This window comes from Colletotrichum fioriniae (genome assembly GCF_027942845.1).
Source record: "Colletotrichum fioriniae strain IMI 355084 chromosome Unknown scaffold_8, whole genome shotgun sequence".
NCBI lineage: Eukaryota > Fungi > Ascomycota > Sordariomycetes > Glomerellales > Glomerellaceae > Colletotrichum > Colletotrichum fioriniae.
This window is the reverse complement of record NW_027076844.1, coordinates 633,076-650,542: the sequence shown is the minus strand read 5'-3', so window position 1 is coordinate 650,542 and position 17,467 is coordinate 633,076. Positions and strand designations below refer to the sequence as shown.

The window sequence follows — 17,467 nt, the reverse complement described above, 5'->3', positions numbered from 1 at the left end:
GTGTGCAGATGCAGTTTGACAAGGGTAGGTTTCTGTACACTAGGGAGAAGGGGAACCAAAAAGCAAGATGTCAACAAATCGAACGGGTTTCGATGTGCAGGGGGGCAACGGAGGAGGGGTCGTTTTGGCGGCGCACCGCGGCGGGTTCAACTGGCACCGGTTCACCGGTGGGAGGGAGACGAAGGCTGAAAGGCAGAGAGGCGAGTCGCCGAAAGTCTATCAAAGGGGCCGCGCGCACTTGGGAAATCCGAAAGCCAAGGATGATCGGGAGAAGAGGGGCTGGTCAGAAAGCCTAGAACCAAGTCTTCAATCTGCGCCGCAGGCTTAGCACCGATGGATGATAGGCAGATGGGCCAATTAGTGTCCGCGGTATGGCATCATGAGGAACCCGCGGGCAGGTCGGCCCCGATCGAGGATGCTAGACCGGTCAAGGGTTGCCTGCAAGTAGGAAGTGCGCTGGGTGCGTGGGTGAGTGCGAATGTGAGTGTTTCCAAGCTTTGGAGCGTTTTGTTTTGGCGGCGGCAGCGCAAACTGTCAGACTGTCGTCTGGGGCAACGCCCCGCTCGGTGGGATGGGTCTCGGCTACGGCGGACCCCTGCTGACTGATGTGCGCCATCCCTGATCAGTACTAGATGCATTGTACATCCCTGCTGCCGTTCTTTGTTCGACGGGGGGGCCATCGGTGATTCGCGAATGGCCGACGGACAGTTTTATCTCTCAAATGTGTGTTTGAACCTTTCCCTTGATGCTCGATGGAACTATTGTTACTTCCAGCATACGTACCTACTACCCAAAACAATGAGCGATATGGTCACTCGAGTCCGGGTGGAAAACCTTCATCAATCACATGTTCAACGTGACAATGCGAGATAGTGGTTGTATGAATCATGCAAGGGTCCCCTTACGTGCGACCATTTGTCTTACATTGCCTCATCAACCAGGCTAAGGTAACTCATTTGAAGCTACACCACCGCGGAAACAAAAGACATCTCCGTCCAACCTCCAGCCTCCAGACTGCGCGACTCTTACATCTCGGTTCTGACTCCGCGTCACCTAGACACCCAACTAGGTGAAATCATGATTTGCGTGTCATTATATCCAGAGATTTTATATCTAACTGTCTTCCTTTAATATCACCATCACCACTGATTCTCTTGAAGCTGAGCTTTCATGTCTAACCTATGTTCATTTGATAACATACTACAAGTAAGGTAGCCCAATGAGTCAATGATGAAGACAAGAAGGCAAGTAGTGATACAATGTGATTACATAGAAAGACACTCTCAAAGGGTGATCTTTTCCAAAATCCAATCTCCTATGGTCAGCTTGAGATGGATCAGACCTCAAGTATGATACCTTACCTACCTGATTCAAAAGAGGGTGTCTCAGTCGTGTAGTAAACGGCAGATTGTCTTGTCATATGAGTTACACCGTCCTCGGCCTTTGCATCACCACTAGCCCCCTCTGTCCAAGAAAAAATCATCTATCAAACCTCACACCTGTACAACCCCGTCCCTGAATCATCTACACACTCCGCCACCCAACCATCACTCAAACCTCATCCTCCTCAACCGCCTCACCACCCGCATCAGCCGTAACCCCCCTCTGCCTCCTCACTCAACTCCAACAACTCAGCAAACAACCCCGCATACTGATTCGGCAACTTATCCCTCACCTCCCTCACCATATTCAACAGTCCCTCAATCTCATCCGTCTTATCCTTGACGTCCCTCTGCAAAATAGACACCGCCCTCTCCAACAGCCTCGGCCCCTCCGCCACCTCAGACCGCCCATAATACTTTTCAAACTGCTCATTCATGAACCGCGCCTTATCGAGCTCCGTCGCCAGGAACTCGTTGTGCTCCTTCATCGCCTCGCCCGCATCCGTCAACCGGTGATTCTGAATCTCCATCCGCGTCGCCTCGTCCAGCTGGCTCTTGTACTTGCTCTCCCAGTCCGACACGCGCGCCGGCCACGTCGGCGTCACCACCGACACCACCGTCGGCGTCACCTCCAGCCGCCGTGTCTGCTGCACCGCAGGGTGCTCCCCGTGCGCCGGCAGGACAAAGATGGTGCTCTTGCTTCCCTTGCCCGCGAGCCTGTAATACCGTGTCGTGACGTCGTAAAACACCAGCCCGCGAGCGTAGAGATCCCCGCCGCGCTGCTCGTTCCACATGCGCTCGCCGTACGTCCCGTTCGCCGTCCAAACCTCCCTCTTCTGCTCAATCTGCGCCTCCTGCCTGTCCAACACGCGGTGCAAAAAGTCAAAGACGTCGTCGCCCGCGTTCGCGAGGATCCATTTGTCCTGCGGATACGCCACCTCGCGGCCCGAAGCGGCGTCCGGTCCCATCCTCGAGAGCATCTGCATCGGCACGGCGGCCTCGCCCGCGGTGACGTCGAGCGCGTTGGCGTAGCCGAGCTCGAGGTCGTGCATGCGCGCCACGAGGTGCTGAGTGTAGAGGAGCCACTGGCCCAGGAGGCTGTTGCGTACGGCGGCCATCTCGTCCGAGTCGCGGTCCTCGTTAGTCGGGAGGAGGGAGAGGAGGCCGCCCGTGGCGCCGTACTCGTGGTCCAGCATCTCGAGACACTCGTTTGCGTGGGAGGCCAGGGCGGTGTGCGTGGCGTAGGGGCGAGGCTTGGTTCGCTTCTCCTTATCTTCGTTGTATTCGTGGAGAGGGCAGTGGTGGACGATGCCCTGGGTGTCCGACTCGTGCTGGACCAGGTTCATGAGATCGGTCAGGGGCTTGTTGTGCCACTCATCGTTGTTTGTGTATCCTTTCTGTAAGTCGTTGAGCCAGTCAAAGGCCTCGTTGTCTCTAAACGACTTTTGGATGCGGCCCTCGTTGTTGTTATTTTCATTGTCAACTTCTGCGTACTGCGATGTCGGCGCAAGCTGGGCAATCAGGATAGTCAGCGCTTGCGCATGTTGCTTGAGGGCGAGCAGCGTAGGCGCGTGTCCATGTGTTGAAAGATAGCCGCAGTTGACGTGACGCAGAAGTTCGGTATCCAACCCGGCATATGCACCATGGGGAGCGTCTTCATTGCCACCGCCTAGGCATAAAATCTCCTCAATGTAACGCGACTGGTAGGCGTCGGCATATGGTGTCTTTGGTAGGCGAGCTTGAGGGGGTGTTCCGGTGGCTGGAAAGGAAGACATGCTGAGAAGTATGGGCGAGCGTAAATCCTAAAAGAATCTCCAGTACGCAGTAGGGAAGCCAGCAGGTGAGATTAAAGGTTGAACAAGACGACGATGCTGGCAAAGATCATCTTTGAGGCAAGGTCTGTTTATCATTGCTATTGATTTGAAGGGATGGGAATTTCATGGTGATGGCACCTGATGGCAATCCTAGAACAAAGAGATTATTACAAGGTCTCTAATGTCGACCTCAACATTGACCAGGCAAACAATAGATGCGCATGGCATTGAGGTTGATTTAAGTCGGGAACAATAACAGCTCCCATTCTTGGCATATGAATGCGACTTTCATTCATTGTCGAAGGATGGAAGTGATGTTTTGTCTGAGACGAAAGCCTTTATCTTCCTCCTTTCTAGGGGAAGGCGGCATCCTTCCTTTGTCACAAGATCGTCACTTGTCTACGATGTCTGTGCAAGGGTAAGCAATAAGAGTTGAAAAAGTGAACCATAAAGCCTTGACCGACTTAGGTGAAAATCCAGGCAACAACACCGGAACAATGCCATCTTGAAGCAACGTGGCCATCGTCTTGCGGATCGCGTTGCCCAGATGTTGGCACCCATAGGCACGTGCATACTTGACAATTCAGTAGCTAGGCATATATGCCTTTGCTCCAGGAAGACAAGCCTTGTCACTTAAGCAATATAGAGAAGCGTTTTCCATATCAGACCACACATCTGAAAGTGTCGATGGGATCGGGACTGAAAAGCCATGTGCAGTCCACGGCCTCTGAATAGCTTCTTTCAGTTGGCACTAGCTGGACCGGCTCTAAGCGTGGTCATGAGTCTAAAAACCAGGCTGAAGTTCGTCTCGTTCGGTCGTCGGCAAGTGTGCTTTGCTGCTGCTAAGCAGCATCACCAATCGCTGTTCAACGGGCATAGTCCCGAACGGAGCCTTCAAATAGAGTTTAGAACGGCCGCCTAGGTTCGCGTTTCTCATTTCTCAACGGAGAGGTCCGGAATTGAGGCGAAGTCGTCCGGGATGTTTGATGAAGGGGTCGAGTGCGGTATGGGGGCCTGGGCCGGTCGAAATGCGGCCGGTCAGCTTGCGGGTGCGCACGTGGGAAGCATAAGACGGCGAATCTGCAAGAGGTGCAGCAATGTCCAGCTATGCAGGCTGATGAGTTGTAAACATGCAGATGATGCTGAGGACTGCAGATTGCCCTGATCGGGCTGATCACTCTTCGGCCAGGGACGATGCCGCATTGCTGGTGACATTGCCTACCTGTCATCGGCTTCGTGTCATTCCAGGATGCGCGTCCTCAGCCGTTTGGCGCGCAACGCTGGAAACAAATAAAGATGTCTCGAAACGGTGTGACCGACGGTAGGCCGTGTTGGGAGGGCCACGGGCGGCTACTGTCGTCAAGTGTTGCACAGAGTATAGGTACTGTAATACGTAGATATAACAGCAGTGGCTGATGGATTGTCTTGATTCTCAGGCGGCGTGGCTTTGTCTCTGGTGCAGTCGTGGCTTACTGGCCATGGGCTCGGCTGGCCACTGGTCCACCGTGTGCGTTTCTCCCGGAGACACAATTTCCTTCGTCAGCCGAGCAGGGGTCCTAGAGAAGATGGTCTGTCAATGGTAGCATGGGTACGAGTGTCAAACTGTGGAGGATTTGAGATTTTCTGGTAGAGTAGCGCCGATGCAAGTTGATAGGACGTCCGGAAGTGGTTTGGGGTGGGCGACCATCGGCGCTAGGGTAGAAAACATGGGTGGGCATCCAGCGAAGCGTTCCAGAGCAGGAAATTGGCAGCATTCGTCGAGACTCGGGAGATGGTAAGTGGCACAGATCCCATCATTCATCCTTCGTCTCGCTGCCCCGACTTCCAAGACCACCGATGCGTTGGTTCCAGGGCTATAGCGATTTGGAGGTGCACGAATGCCAAAGTCCAAACGGGCATGGCATTTTCGATGACGCCTACGAAGGGCTGCCCAGCCAGCCGGTGTGTAAACCGCCTTCTCTGGGGTATCTTGAGGGTTGTCATGTTATCGACGTTTTCGAACGGGATGCGCAAGAGCCGCGCGGAAGTGGATGCTGGATTGTGCGTAGCTTGTCGATAGCATGGACAATCATGAGGGGGATTGCGTCAGTGGGCAGGTGGAATTGGGCTCACTCGGCCGAAGAAGCCAAGACAAGCACGTTGATGTCACTCGGTAGGTTTGGTGCCGGGTGGCTGCCGTTACTCGTGCCGCTCGCCGCGTCGCCGGGTAAAAAAGGCTTCAAACGTTGGAAGGGCCCAAGAACATTCGAGGCAGAATTGGCGGTGGTCGGGGAAGATGCCGTGGAGGATGATAGGATGGAGGTCCGAATATTCAAGAGTTGGCCGTCTGAAGGCCAGTTTGATGGGGTTTGATGTGGTACCGCCCACAGCGATTGACCGGAGACCCTGCAAAACTGCGACGAGCCCTGCAGCGGGAAGGATAAAAGTCGAGATTTTAAGTGGTGAAAACCGGGAATCTCAGCCAGCGCATTTTAGGTGTCTGCCGGGGGGGTTTCGTTTGTTGGCTGCAACGCTGCCGGCGGGTGGCAGGGCTGGTGGACTGTGGACCGTGGACCGCGGTGTTTCCGGGTAGTGAACCGCGTGAATCAGGGCAGGTCGGTTGACGAGAAAAAAGCAAATGCGACTTGTGAGAACTAGAGTGAAGACCATGCCATACCGGTAGGTAGTCGAAGAGATGAACGCATCTCAAGACAAGCGACGGATGTTTGGGTGCGTCAGAATGAACGGACCTTGATGGTGTCTGAGCCTCTGGAGGTCACCGAGGGAAAGTGCAGACAAGAGGGAGCCAAGACCAAAAACTATGTTCTCGCACTTCGTAGACTTTTGCTACTAGACGGCAATCTGGACCGACAAACCTTCCTCGAGATGGGTACAGATATCCGTAGAATACCCAAGATAGCCTAAGAAAAAAAAAAAAAAAAAAAGGATTTAATCCAAAAGGAAGCAAAAAAGATTCAGCAGTGCCCACAAACCGGCAACGGCATCGTTGAATCGTGAAGGAGGTTTCCAGTTAGAAACACGTCAGCCAATCAAGAAGCGTCGCATGCAGCGTTCAGCCGACCCACTTCACCTCGAGTGGCCAGGAATTGTCGATACGCTGTAAAGGGATCCACCTGGTGGTAGGTGCGCTGCCGTTCCCAGGATGGCAGGCGCATCGACACCAGGAAGTTGCCAGGGGATCCAACTTTCCATGTCCAACTTTGAGATACCTTTAGAAGTGGGGGCCCAGAACTTGGGAAGGTGCAGGTTTGCAGGTTGACTTGACCTCTTCCTGCCTCCAAAATGGCACATTCACATTGAGCTAGCCCCTGTTTGCATGAAGGGGCTTCCATGTTTCTTACCACACTTACGCAGCGGTGCAGTACTTTTCTTTACCTGCAGTCCTACACTCTCAGAAGACAATGCACTTGCAAGTTGCACGGGCTTGGTCGAGTTGGATTGGCGCTGCGTATCTGCGTCATAGTTGGCATTGGCTGGCATTTTGCTAGCTATCTTTACCTATGCCAACCCTGCGGCGCGTCCAGCGTCCATTGGGACGGTGGCTCTGCCGACAGCTTAACCTGGAACACACCACCTCCGCGCCTCGTTTCCCCTTGCCCGCGCCACCAACACGATCTGTTCCGGCACAGTGAGGTAGCAATCTTTGCATGTGAGGTGAGGCTTTACTCGATTGCATGAACAAGCAGTACCTAGTTGGTCTTCACTGCTGACTGTGGACAGGAGGAGGGGCCCAGCGGAGCTGTCTTCAGCTGGTGTGTGTCGTGCACCAGCGGCGCACCAGCGTGGAATGGGTGACAACCCGTTCTAGGCCACGCCGAACTGGGGGTCTCAATTTGAATCTATCGGTGGCCTCCCTCTCACTCTTCGTGTCTACACAGTACCGTATGTGCCTCCTTCCTGGTCGGCGAGAGGGCCTGTTTGAGAGGAGAGAGGACCCTTTGTAAAAAAGAATAAGGGACGACGAAGACCCCTCATCTGACCAAGGGTATTATTATTCATCCCAAGCTTCTTGATTGCATTGTCCAGATAGAGAGACATCGGACTGCAGACATTCGATAGTGAAGAGGCATTACGACTCGTGGATCCCTTCCTGCCACAGACTTTATCCTACGACTCCATCCATCTGTCGGTCTGCCCATCATTCTCCACCAAGATCTACTTGCTATTGCGTCGTGACCGACCTCCTTCCTGCCTGCAGCCCTTCATCGCTTCATCAAAGGTAAGCTCCCTCGGCTCGATCGACAATTCCTGCTCTCATCCCCCAGAAACTCTCCACGCCCTACCTACTCCCCCCATCTCCATCCCATCGTTCTAGCTACACTAGACTCGACTTAAGCTGGCGCAACAGTCGTGACAGCAACAATAGCAATCATAGGCAATAGAAGGGGGCACGAAAGAGAGACTAACTTTGCCCCTAGTGCTGTCTTGTGGCGTCACCTCCTTTCAGCGCAACGAACTGAGACATTGGGAGACGCGCCCAATTTCCCCCCCAGCTACCAACACTTTACCGACACCTCAGTCACGTCACTATTTGCTTCTTCTGCTTCTCTTACGGTTCGACGTACCCCCTTTGCAGCTTTTGCACCAAATATCCAAAGCAGCAGCAGGCCGCACCAAAAAGTCTAGACCAAAGCAAACCACCGCCCGCAAGCGCACCGCACTACCTCACCTCACCAGCGCGCAATCAGTTACCTCAGAGCTCTGGGCACCTCGTCGCTTGTGTAACTGATCGACGCTCGGCCTGGCCCATCCCAGCATCCTGACAAGCTACGAACCCATCGTCTCATTTCCCAACTCCCGGTTTTTCAACAACGCGCACCACACATATTATCCCCCACCCTTCCCCCTTCCACTGCTTCTTTTTAACCCCCTGTTCCTTGACCTTCTTTTCTCTTCCCGCCCACCGTTCAGGTTCAGACTCCAGTCCAGTGTCCACGGCCCTTCGTCTGTCTGAGTCTCCTCTCCACGACCGCACACGAGCCTCGATACCCTTTAGGTTCCCTGCTTAATACCCGACTTGGCCCCAGGGACCCCCACCGTATTCGACCTCGCGTCTTCTCTCTCGACTCAACTTTGTCCCAGCACACACTCAAACACCAACAACCGTACCGACCACCAGGCGTCTCAATTCGCCTAGACGCCATCATGTCAGGTCTTGGCGATGCCGAAGGTGGCCAGTCCAACCGCGGCGAGGCTCTCGACGATACCTCGGGCAGCACCATTTCTGGCCTCGTCAGTACTCTAGCCGTCTGCGCTCCCATTGCCGGCGTCTACCTCGTCATCTTCTTGATCCTCCGTCGCAGCCAAAGGCGATTCTATGCCCCGAGAACCTATCTTGGCAGCTTGCGTGAGAGGTATGTGGAATTTCTTGTGTCTTTCTGAGTCTCACATCCTAACTTTTCCACAGCGAGCGATCACCAAGCCTCCCTAGTGGCTTGTTCAACTGGTTTAGTCACTTTTGGAAGATTCCCGATGTCTACGCCCTCAAGCACCAGTCTCTCGATTCTTATCTCTTCCTTCGATTCCTTCGCATCTGTGCCACCATCTGCCTGGTCGGCCTTGTCATGACATGGCCAGTCCTCTTCCCCGTCAATGCCACCGGCGGAGGTTCCGCCAAGGAGCTCGATATCTTGACCTACAGCAACATCGACGTCGCTTCCTCCTCTGGACTCAATCGTCTGTACGCACATGCTCTGATTGGCTGGCTATTTTATGGCTTCGTCATGTACATGATCATGCGCGAGTGCATCTTCTACATCAACCTGCGTCAGGCTTTCCTGCTCTCGCCCACCTACTCTAAGCGCATCTCGTCTCGCACCGTCCTTTTTGTATCGGTCCCCGACGCGTATCTTGACGAAGCCAAGTTCAAGAAGCTCTTCAGCGATTCGATCAAGAGAGTTTGGATTACTGGCGATACTGAGAAGTTGGATGACCTCGTTGAGGAGCGCGACAAGGTCGCCATGAAGCTCGAAAAGGCCCAGGTGAAGCTCATCAAGTTGGCAAACGCCGCTCGTCTCAAGGCTGCCAAGAAGGGTGGTGCTCCCTGAGAAGACCCCCTCGGCTCAAGACACCGAGGCTGGTGCTTCCGATGCTGCTGCTCGTTGGATCCCCCAGAAGAAGCGCCCTACCCACCGCCTTGGCCTTTTGGGTCTCGTTGGAAAGAAGGTTGATACCATTGAATGGTGCCGTTCCGAACTTCAGCGTCTTATTCCCGCCGTCGATGCCACTCAAGCAGATTACCGTGCTGGAAAGGCCAAGAAGATCCCGGCTGTGTTCGCAGAGTTCTACACCCAATCCGACGCCCAGGCCGCTTACCAGGTTACCACTCATCACCAAGCTCTTCAGATGACGCCCAAGTACATCGGTATCCAGCCTACTGAGGTTATCTGGAAGTCTCTCAGAGTCTCTTGGTGGCAGCGCGTTGTCCGTCGCTATGCCGTCATTGCCTTCATCAGCGCACTCATCATCTTCTGGGCAATTCCCGTCACAGTGGTTGGAATTATCTCCCAAGTCTCGTACCTCAAGAAGGTTTCCTTCCTCACGTGGCTCGACAAGATTCCTGACGTCATCATGGGTGTCGTTTCTGGCCTTCTCCCCAGTGTGGCTTTGGCCGTCCTCATGTCGTTGGTGCCGGTTATTATGCGTCTTTGCGCTAAGCTCTCTGGCGAGCCTTCCAATTCCCGCGTCGAGTTGTTCACCCAGAACGCGTACTACTGGTTCCAGCTCATTCAGGTCTTTCTTATTACGACTGTCTCCTCATCTGCTGTGGCGACCATCCAGGCAATCTCCGAAAACCCGGGCTCCATTTTCAGCACCCTGTCCACGGCGATTCCCAAGTCCTCCAGCTTCTACGTCAGCTACTTCATTCTCCAAGGCATTACCCTCGCCACTGGCGTTCTGACTCAGGTGGTCGCGTTTGCCATCTTCGTGGCCATCCTGAAGTTCCTTACCAACACGCCCAGAGCTTTGTACAACAAGTGGTCCACTCTTGCCGCCATCTCGTGGGGAAGCGTGCTTCCTGTTTACACCACCATTGCCGTCATCAGTAAGCTCATCCATACAACTCAGTCCTGATTTCCTTGCTAACTTTAGCTAGGCATCACCTACGCTCTTATTGCCCCTCTGATGCTTTTCTTCTCTACCCTTGGCATCGGCTTGTTCTATCTTTCTTACCGTTACAACATTCTGTTCGTTACGGACACCAAGATTGACACTAAGGGTCTCCTGTATCCTCGCGCCCTCAAGCAGCTCTTTGCCGGTGTCTACTTGGCAGAGATCTGCCTTGTGGGTTTGTTTTCCGTGTCGAAGGCATTTGGACCCCTTGTCCTCATGATCGTCTTCTTTATCTTCTCCATTCTCTTCCACCTCACCCTGAACAGTGTCTTGGACCCTCTCTTGTACACTCTTCCCAGATCTCTGCAGGTCGAGGAAGAGTCACTGGCTGCCGACATTGAGGGTATCGACCGCAAGGATTCTGGCAGAGGCGTCTCAGAGGAGCAGAACGGCGATTCGAGCAACTTCATGAAGAAGATTCCTAACATCAAGAAGTTCGCCCCTGGAGGTGACGAGAACGTTGTTGAGAAGGGCGGCAACATTGTTACCCGATTCCTCAAGCCATGGATCTTTGCCGACTATCTCCACCTTCGCAACCTCGTGCCCCACGACTCCACACAAATTGACGAGATGTACCCTGGCAACATTCAGGATAACGCCTACTACCCACCTTCGGTCTCTAGCCTGCCTCCTCTTCTTTGGATTCCCGAGGATGCTGCCGGTGTTTCGAAGTACGAGATTGCGCAGACAAGCAAGATTATCCCCATCACCGATGAGGGCTGCACGTTGGATGAGAAGAACAAGCTTGTTTGGGATTCTGAGGGTGCGAGACCTCCCATCTGGGACGAGAAGATTTACTACTAAAGCTCATGCTTTACCTGTCACTTGTATACCATTGATACCCTCGGGAGTATGAGCTCTCTCTAATAATTCCGATGCCTATTCGGTATTGGCCTTTTTTATGTAGTCACAAATGAGAATTTTATTATCCCACTCGTCTTCCTCCGCCTACCTTGCGAGTGAACTTACGTACCATAATTGAGATTGGGGATATAAATACAGGTCACGGCTCTCATGTGAATGCGCCCATGGCCAAATCTGTCATATATCCTTGACAAGTCCCATGATCGCACGGCATTGACTAAGTAATGAGGCAATTAGATGCATGTAACAGAGACGAACAATATGTTCATGACAATATTTTTTGCCAGGAGGAGCATCTGTGCGTTGAACCGCTTCTTGCTCAGAAGAGCAGCCGCGTGTTAGCTCAGTCGTGGTTGCCTCGAGGAAGGAGCAGGGTGTGAATCATTGCCGCATCGAAGCCTCGCAGGCGAGGCTGCACGATCATTCAGGCAACCCAGAGGGATATCCTCCCGAATATTCTCAACTTCAACTTCTGAGAGCCAATCTGTCTGCCTACTTTACTTCACACCTTTGTTCTCGCATCACCAACGTGAAGCTTTCGCGCCTCAATATTCTCACGCATGACCTTTTCTTCACGGGTCACTTTTTCCTCGTCTGACAATCCTCGCTTTTTTGCATACTTTTAGCAAGAATATTTCGCAAACCACTTCACTTGCCATTGGCAGCAGCAGGACAACAATGGCGGCGGTATCAGGAAATAGCCCGTTGTTGGCAACTGCTATCGGAAATACTCACCACATGGAAGTCGACGAAGCGACTAGGGTTTGGATGGATACGGGAACCATGCCTTTGGCTTCGCCAATGTTAAGTAGTCAGTGGTCAAGTCCAAGCAGCGCTATGGCCACACCATGCCGTGTCCCAGTACCCGCAACCCCCCGCCAATCCTCCGAGGGACGCGGAACCGCGCCTTTGCGCACTCTGTGCCAGCCAACGACCCCAACCAAAGCGTCACTCGGCTCTCTCCAACATTGTTGCGTCACAACTCAACAATCGCCAACGGCGAAAACGCGACTTTGCGGTCTCGTCGCGTCGATTCATAGGGATCAAAGACGGGAGCCGCAGTCTACTATGGCTGAGGCCCTGTTGGGTCTCACGCCTTCGTACGGAAGCGCGTCAAGGAATAAGCCGTCAATTGCGCATCCCGATGACATACCCACCCAACTCCGTAGCGAACTCGATCGAAAGAAGACACCCACACGATGTGAACATCTCTCCGTCACACTCGAAGTGCCGCCCACCCTCGAATTCGCTATTCGCGATGGCGACGGCGATGCGCAGGAGAACATCGACCCAGCGCTGAGCGGTCTCCGAACCCAGGTCGTTGAAGGTCAAACCGTCAAGATTGTACGCGCCTACGACACCATTATCAGTCAGCCCCACGACAACCCCGTAATGCAGAGAGCTGTAGCGAAGCATATTGTTGGGCGTCTTTCTGTGGTGGATGAGAGCACATGGGTCGTTAGAGAGGTTTCGCGCGGCCAGTACGGGTGGTCTTTCACCTACAACTGCAAAGACTCTCTCGTCACTTGGAACCGGCAGCACCAAAAGACGCTCAATAAGACTATCATAGGAGAGTATAGTCAGAAGGAGCTTGAGCCAGCCATGCAAGGTAAGATATTGCGCTTGCAAGCGCGCTCGCAATGTTTGCTAATAGCCTCCTAGCCCGACCAGCTTTCGACTGTCGCGGGACTCTCACCGTTGCGTTTTCGAAGAATACTCGAACCATTAACGTCAAGTACGAACACACGCCTCTTCACAAGACTCTCGGCGAGATGATTGAGCACTTCAAACCCCTTCCTCCGGCAGCACCTCCAGCACCTCTGATTCCCGCTGGAGAAAAGTCCAAGAAGGCGAGAACGCCGCGAAAGCGGAAAAGCGAAGCTTTGAATGCGGACGGGACGCCCGTGGAGCCAAAGCTAAAGACGAAGAGGAAGAGCGAGGCCCTGAATCCAGATGGGACACCTGTTCAACCGAAGAAGAGGAAGAAGAAGTCGGAAGCCGCAAAGGACGCACAAGCAGCTGGCGATGCTACCAACGGCGAGGCAACAACCACTGTTCCGACCAAGGCGGATGCCGCTGTTCAAAGTGGAGTGCATTCACATGCGGTGCTGAATGTGCCCCCCGGCGAAGCAGCTAGGCGCCGAGAGGTCGCCATCAGACTCCTCAGCGACAGCGGCTTGGATCCCGAGAGTCTCTCCACGGAGCAGTTCGGTATCTTTGCAAATCAATCACCCGATCTTCAGAAAGAGTCTCTTGCCATGCTGGTCAAGTATGGTGCTGAGCGACTCCGCATTGTTCATCCCAACGATGCCGCTGCGTCCTCAACTAGCGCATCGCCGACTCCTCAGCAGGCAACAGCGCAAGCTGATGTCACGACAGCCACGTTGGAATCCCCGGCCTCAGGAAAGAAGAAGAAGCGGCCTCGAAAATCGAAGGCGGCTGAAGATGCGGAAGAAGTGGAGTTGATTCCGGCACCTCCAGGCACGCCGATGAAGCTGATTTCGAGAGGTGGATGCATTGCTTGCAGAAGAGCAAAGACCAAGGTATGTGAATGTGTTCCGTTGAGCTGCCTAGCTAGAGAGACTAACGTATTTCAGTGCGATCGCGTCAAACCTGAGTGCGCTTCCTGTGAAGAGCTGGGCGTGGAATGCCAATATCCCCTGATTAATAAAATGCCAGCAAAGAAGAAGGAAGAAAAGTCCGCAGCTGTAGTTGAGGACGATGACGACGATAACGACGCCGAGGCTGAAGTTGAAGCCGAGGCCGAGCTGGCGGAGCCTGAGGTGGAAGTTGAAGAACAAGAACCAGACGACATTGAGACGATCGACTACACTTCAAACATGCCAGTTGCCAACATGCTCACTCCTGCTGCGCAGGCTCCTAGTCAGGATTACTTTAATGACGGACCAAACGAACTCACTTATACAAATTCCGCCTCCCACGATATGAACATGTCACACGACGTCTCATCGTACCCCGAGCCTACTGCCACCACAAATTACGCGGAGCAGCAGGCAGTCTCCACGGGCTTTTCGCAGCCGTCTCTTACCGGCACGGCAACATACACTCAGCCGAGCACAGACGTGAACAGCTATACAACTGCCAACAATGATAACATGTCGAGTCTCAGTTACTCTCAACCCGCGACTAAGAGCCCGAGAGCGACGAGGACTTCTTCACGGCGCAGCTTGCCATCCGGAGCAGGACAGCCGCATCAGTCTACGGCTGAAAGCCCCGTCCCGCTTCCCAATTACGCACAAAACTGGCAGAGCATATCTCCTCCCAGGACAGCGAACACAGTCTCGCCTACCATGACGACCAAGCAACACAGGCCACGAAGGTCGACGCAGATGCCGGCTGCAACCACCGTCGCTCGTCAGGAGACATCCTATCGCAATACGCAACAGGCTGTGGCTCATGTCGCTGCACAGCAACAACGGCAGCATCGCCCTTCCCCGACACAGCAAGCAGCCCAAGTAGCGCAAACAGTTACCCCAGCCCAGGTCTCGCCGTTCCAGGCTCCTGTTCAGGCAGCCCGAACTAAGAGTCGAGCTGGGCAAAAAGCCTCCACTCGTACTCCCGTCAATGAACCCCGTGCAACACCCTCCCATCATACCGTCCAACCATCGACTTCAGCGACGATGGACTCAGCAACTGACAATGATACCCAATCCTTGAGCAACGTGTCCAACTACAACAACTACAATACGAAGTACTCCAGCCAGAGCAACAACTCGACAGAGTTGGACACCACAAGACTTGCCTACCAGCCTTACGCGGCGCAGAATACCTCTGCAATAGCATCTACTTACCCTTCGTATGACTACGACAGAACCAACACCGCTGTGCACACATCCAGCAGCAACGCGCGGTCCGGACAGTTGTACAACAACCAATCTCAATCATGCAACGCGCAATCATACAATAATGCCAATACCACGACGGCAGCTAATACCTACGCTCAACAGCCGTCGACGACTCAGCAGCAGTCGTCCTCTCTGCAATCGTTTAACATGCGAAGTTCAGCAGCGAGCAGCACTCAACCAAGGTCGTCCTCTCGGAACGCAAATCAGCAGCCGCAACAGCAGCAGTCACAGGCGCAGCCGCAACAAACACAATCGTATGGATCTTACGCAAACCAGACCCAGCAGCAATCAACTCAACCGGACCAACACAATTGGTATGGGTTTGGCGCGGGATCTAACACTTCTTTCACGCCAGCCAATGTCTCTGGAGGCTATGCCACGAAAGGTACCACCTCCGCCAACTACGGCAGCGGGTCCGGCACCTCCAACCAAGCATACCAGCAGCAACATGGCTCCCTTAACATATCGGGCCATAGTTACTCTCCCGGCGACAATGAAATGTACGAGTTGTTGAAGAACTCACTTCACGGCCCAGGTCGCTAAACGAGGACGGGCGACGGACAACCTGCTTATTTGTGTTTTACTTGCACTGTCAAGTGTATATACCTATTCTACCACTTTTAGCGACTTGCCCCTAGCAGCGGACATGGGCGTGGACCGGGAAAGCCTGAAAGGACAGGCGGTCGGGTTTCATCTTCAGGGGAAAGGACTTGATTTTTGGTGGCACATCGCCCACAGGTGGCCCATGGTCACCTTATTTGTTACTTATAGTTTATTCTCTGGCCATCAGTCAGGGTCTCGGGATGAGATCGACTGGTGGAGTTGCACTAGGATCATTGAATGAACATATGCTTTCTCATAGAACCGACTTCTCGTGATGTTACGTACCTGGTATGTAAGGCAGCGTTGCAGACTTGCCCTCGGTCGAGACCGCTGCCATGCCACCTGAATTTCAAATCTTTCATCCGATCCCGCCAGTCGGATTACTGGTCGTCTGGTCTGACCTTACGATGGAGATGCCTCGACAGACCTATCAGTCTTGAAGGACGGGAGGGGGGTGGGGGGGAATACAGCATGCTTCATCTGATTATGGATGCTAGCTTCCAGTTGCAAATCTATCCCGCCTTGCTAGGTCCGTAAGCCGTGGCTATGCATGAATCTGTTGTGCCACCTCTCGCTCAGACGGGCTTCAACGAAGTGTCACAGATCAACTCAATAAGTTCAAATTGACAGGTTGCTATTGTATTTCTGAATTTTCGGCAAACCCAAGTCAGCGCTCACTGCTTTTCTACCGGTTCTAGATCTTCCCAGTAAGCTTCAATGTCCGGTGTGACATTTCTCTGCACCCTCCCAGCTTCCAGTGTAAAGTGTGTCGTCCCCAACATGTCCAGCCAGCTTTTCATACTCTTTGCGCGGTCATCCTCGCCGAACCCGGCAAAATGGATCAAAAAGTCGCCGCGTCTCGTCTGCCAATCCGAGAGCCCCTTTTCGTCATCTCCCTCGAGATACGTGGACGCCTTGAGGCTGCCAGGATACGAGTTGAACCAGGTCTGATGCACCATCCGTACCCCCTTTTTGAATCTCTTCTCCTCTATCAAGATCTCCATGGCGCTCTGCTCCGTGAACCGCAGCTCCGTGCCGGGCCTGAAGTGCCGGAAGGCCATGATGGCGCTGAAGAGCTCAATGGCCCATTGCCCGACGCGGAGAAGGAAGACGCCATTGTTGAGACCGTTCCAGTCGTCCGCCGCTACGAGGTGTACATCTTCGTCTCTGGGGGCTTCTCCGTGGGCCTTTGTGCTGGCAGCAACTCGGTTACGTACTCGGGGTGGGAGGAAGCTCGATATCGGACGGCATTGGTCTAGGATGATCGTGTCGCGGTCGACCCAGAAGAGCCATTCCGTCCGTTCGTTTTGTGGCTTAAGCATCTCATCAAGTAGGAGAGACAGTATATAGGCTGGCTTGTTCCACAGGTCGTCAACGACAGGTGTACACATGACTTCGAGCCCGTTGCCATGAAGCGTGGTATGTAGGACGTGAGACTGTAAGGCGTTCTGGTAGTGTTCTCGGATATTTCCAAATTGTGCCGTCACGGTGGTGATTCGGATGTGGGATTTCGGGTCGTACAGGGAAGATCGACATGATGACTGTAGAAGTTGAAGGGTTTCTGCAAGGTCTGGGGACAGCTGCGGGAGACACTTGGTCTCTTTTGGAGGTCGGAGAGGTGAGGCGGTGGCGGCGTGTTCGAGTGCCGTGGTTATAGATACTTCGTAGTAAAGAAAGACCGTACGAATAGAAGTAAGAATGATGACGGTGGCAAGAAGAGTCTTGATGAAGAGGGGTGACAGTACAAAGGAAAGAATTTTCGGCTGATACATGGCGAGAAAGGAGCGCATTGTGGATTTGATTCTTGTCGATACTCTGGAAACTG

General features: G+C 53.5%; 4 protein-coding genes across 4 annotated transcripts; 2 read left to right on the top strand and 2 right to left on the bottom strand.

Moving 5' to 3' along the window:
* Positions 1-1,588: 1,588 nt before the first annotated feature.
* Positions 1,589-3,157, bottom strand: N0V96_006988 (uncharacterized protein; the record flags this gene model as incomplete). Its single annotated transcript, XM_053192457.2, has 1 exon — positions 1,589-3,157. The coding sequence occupies one exon, from the start codon at positions 3,155-3,157 to the stop codon at positions 1,589-1,591; it is 1,569 nt and encodes a 522-aa protein (XP_053050221.2).
* Positions 3,158-8,341: 5,184 nt separating this feature from the next.
* Positions 8,342-11,113, top strand: PHM7 (phosphate metabolism protein 7; the record flags this gene model as incomplete). Its single annotated transcript, XM_065757878.1, has 4 exons — positions 8,342-8,550; positions 8,604-9,229; positions 9,264-10,241; positions 10,293-11,113. 4 exons carry the CDS (start codon positions 8,342-8,344, stop codon positions 11,111-11,113), a joined length of 2,634 nt encoding a protein of 877 aa, XP_065613401.1.
* Positions 11,114-12,241: 1,128 nt separating this feature from the next.
* On the top strand, positions 12,242-15,582 carry N0V96_006986 (uncharacterized protein; the record flags this gene model as incomplete). The annotated part of the gene is made up of 3 exons (XM_053192455.2): positions 12,242-12,782; positions 12,836-13,716; positions 13,771-15,582. The coding sequence occupies 3 exons, from the start codon at positions 12,242-12,244 to the stop codon at positions 15,580-15,582; spliced, it is 3,234 nt and encodes a 1,077-aa protein (XP_053050219.2).
* Positions 15,583-16,316: 734 nt separating this feature from the next.
* N0V96_006985 (uncharacterized protein) lies at positions 16,317-17,033 on the bottom strand (the record flags this gene model as incomplete). The annotated part of the gene is made up of 1 exon (XM_053192454.2): positions 16,317-17,033. One exon carries the CDS (start codon positions 17,031-17,033, stop codon positions 16,317-16,319), a length of 717 nt encoding a protein of 238 aa, XP_053050218.1.
* Positions 17,034-17,467: the final 434 nt, after the last annotated feature.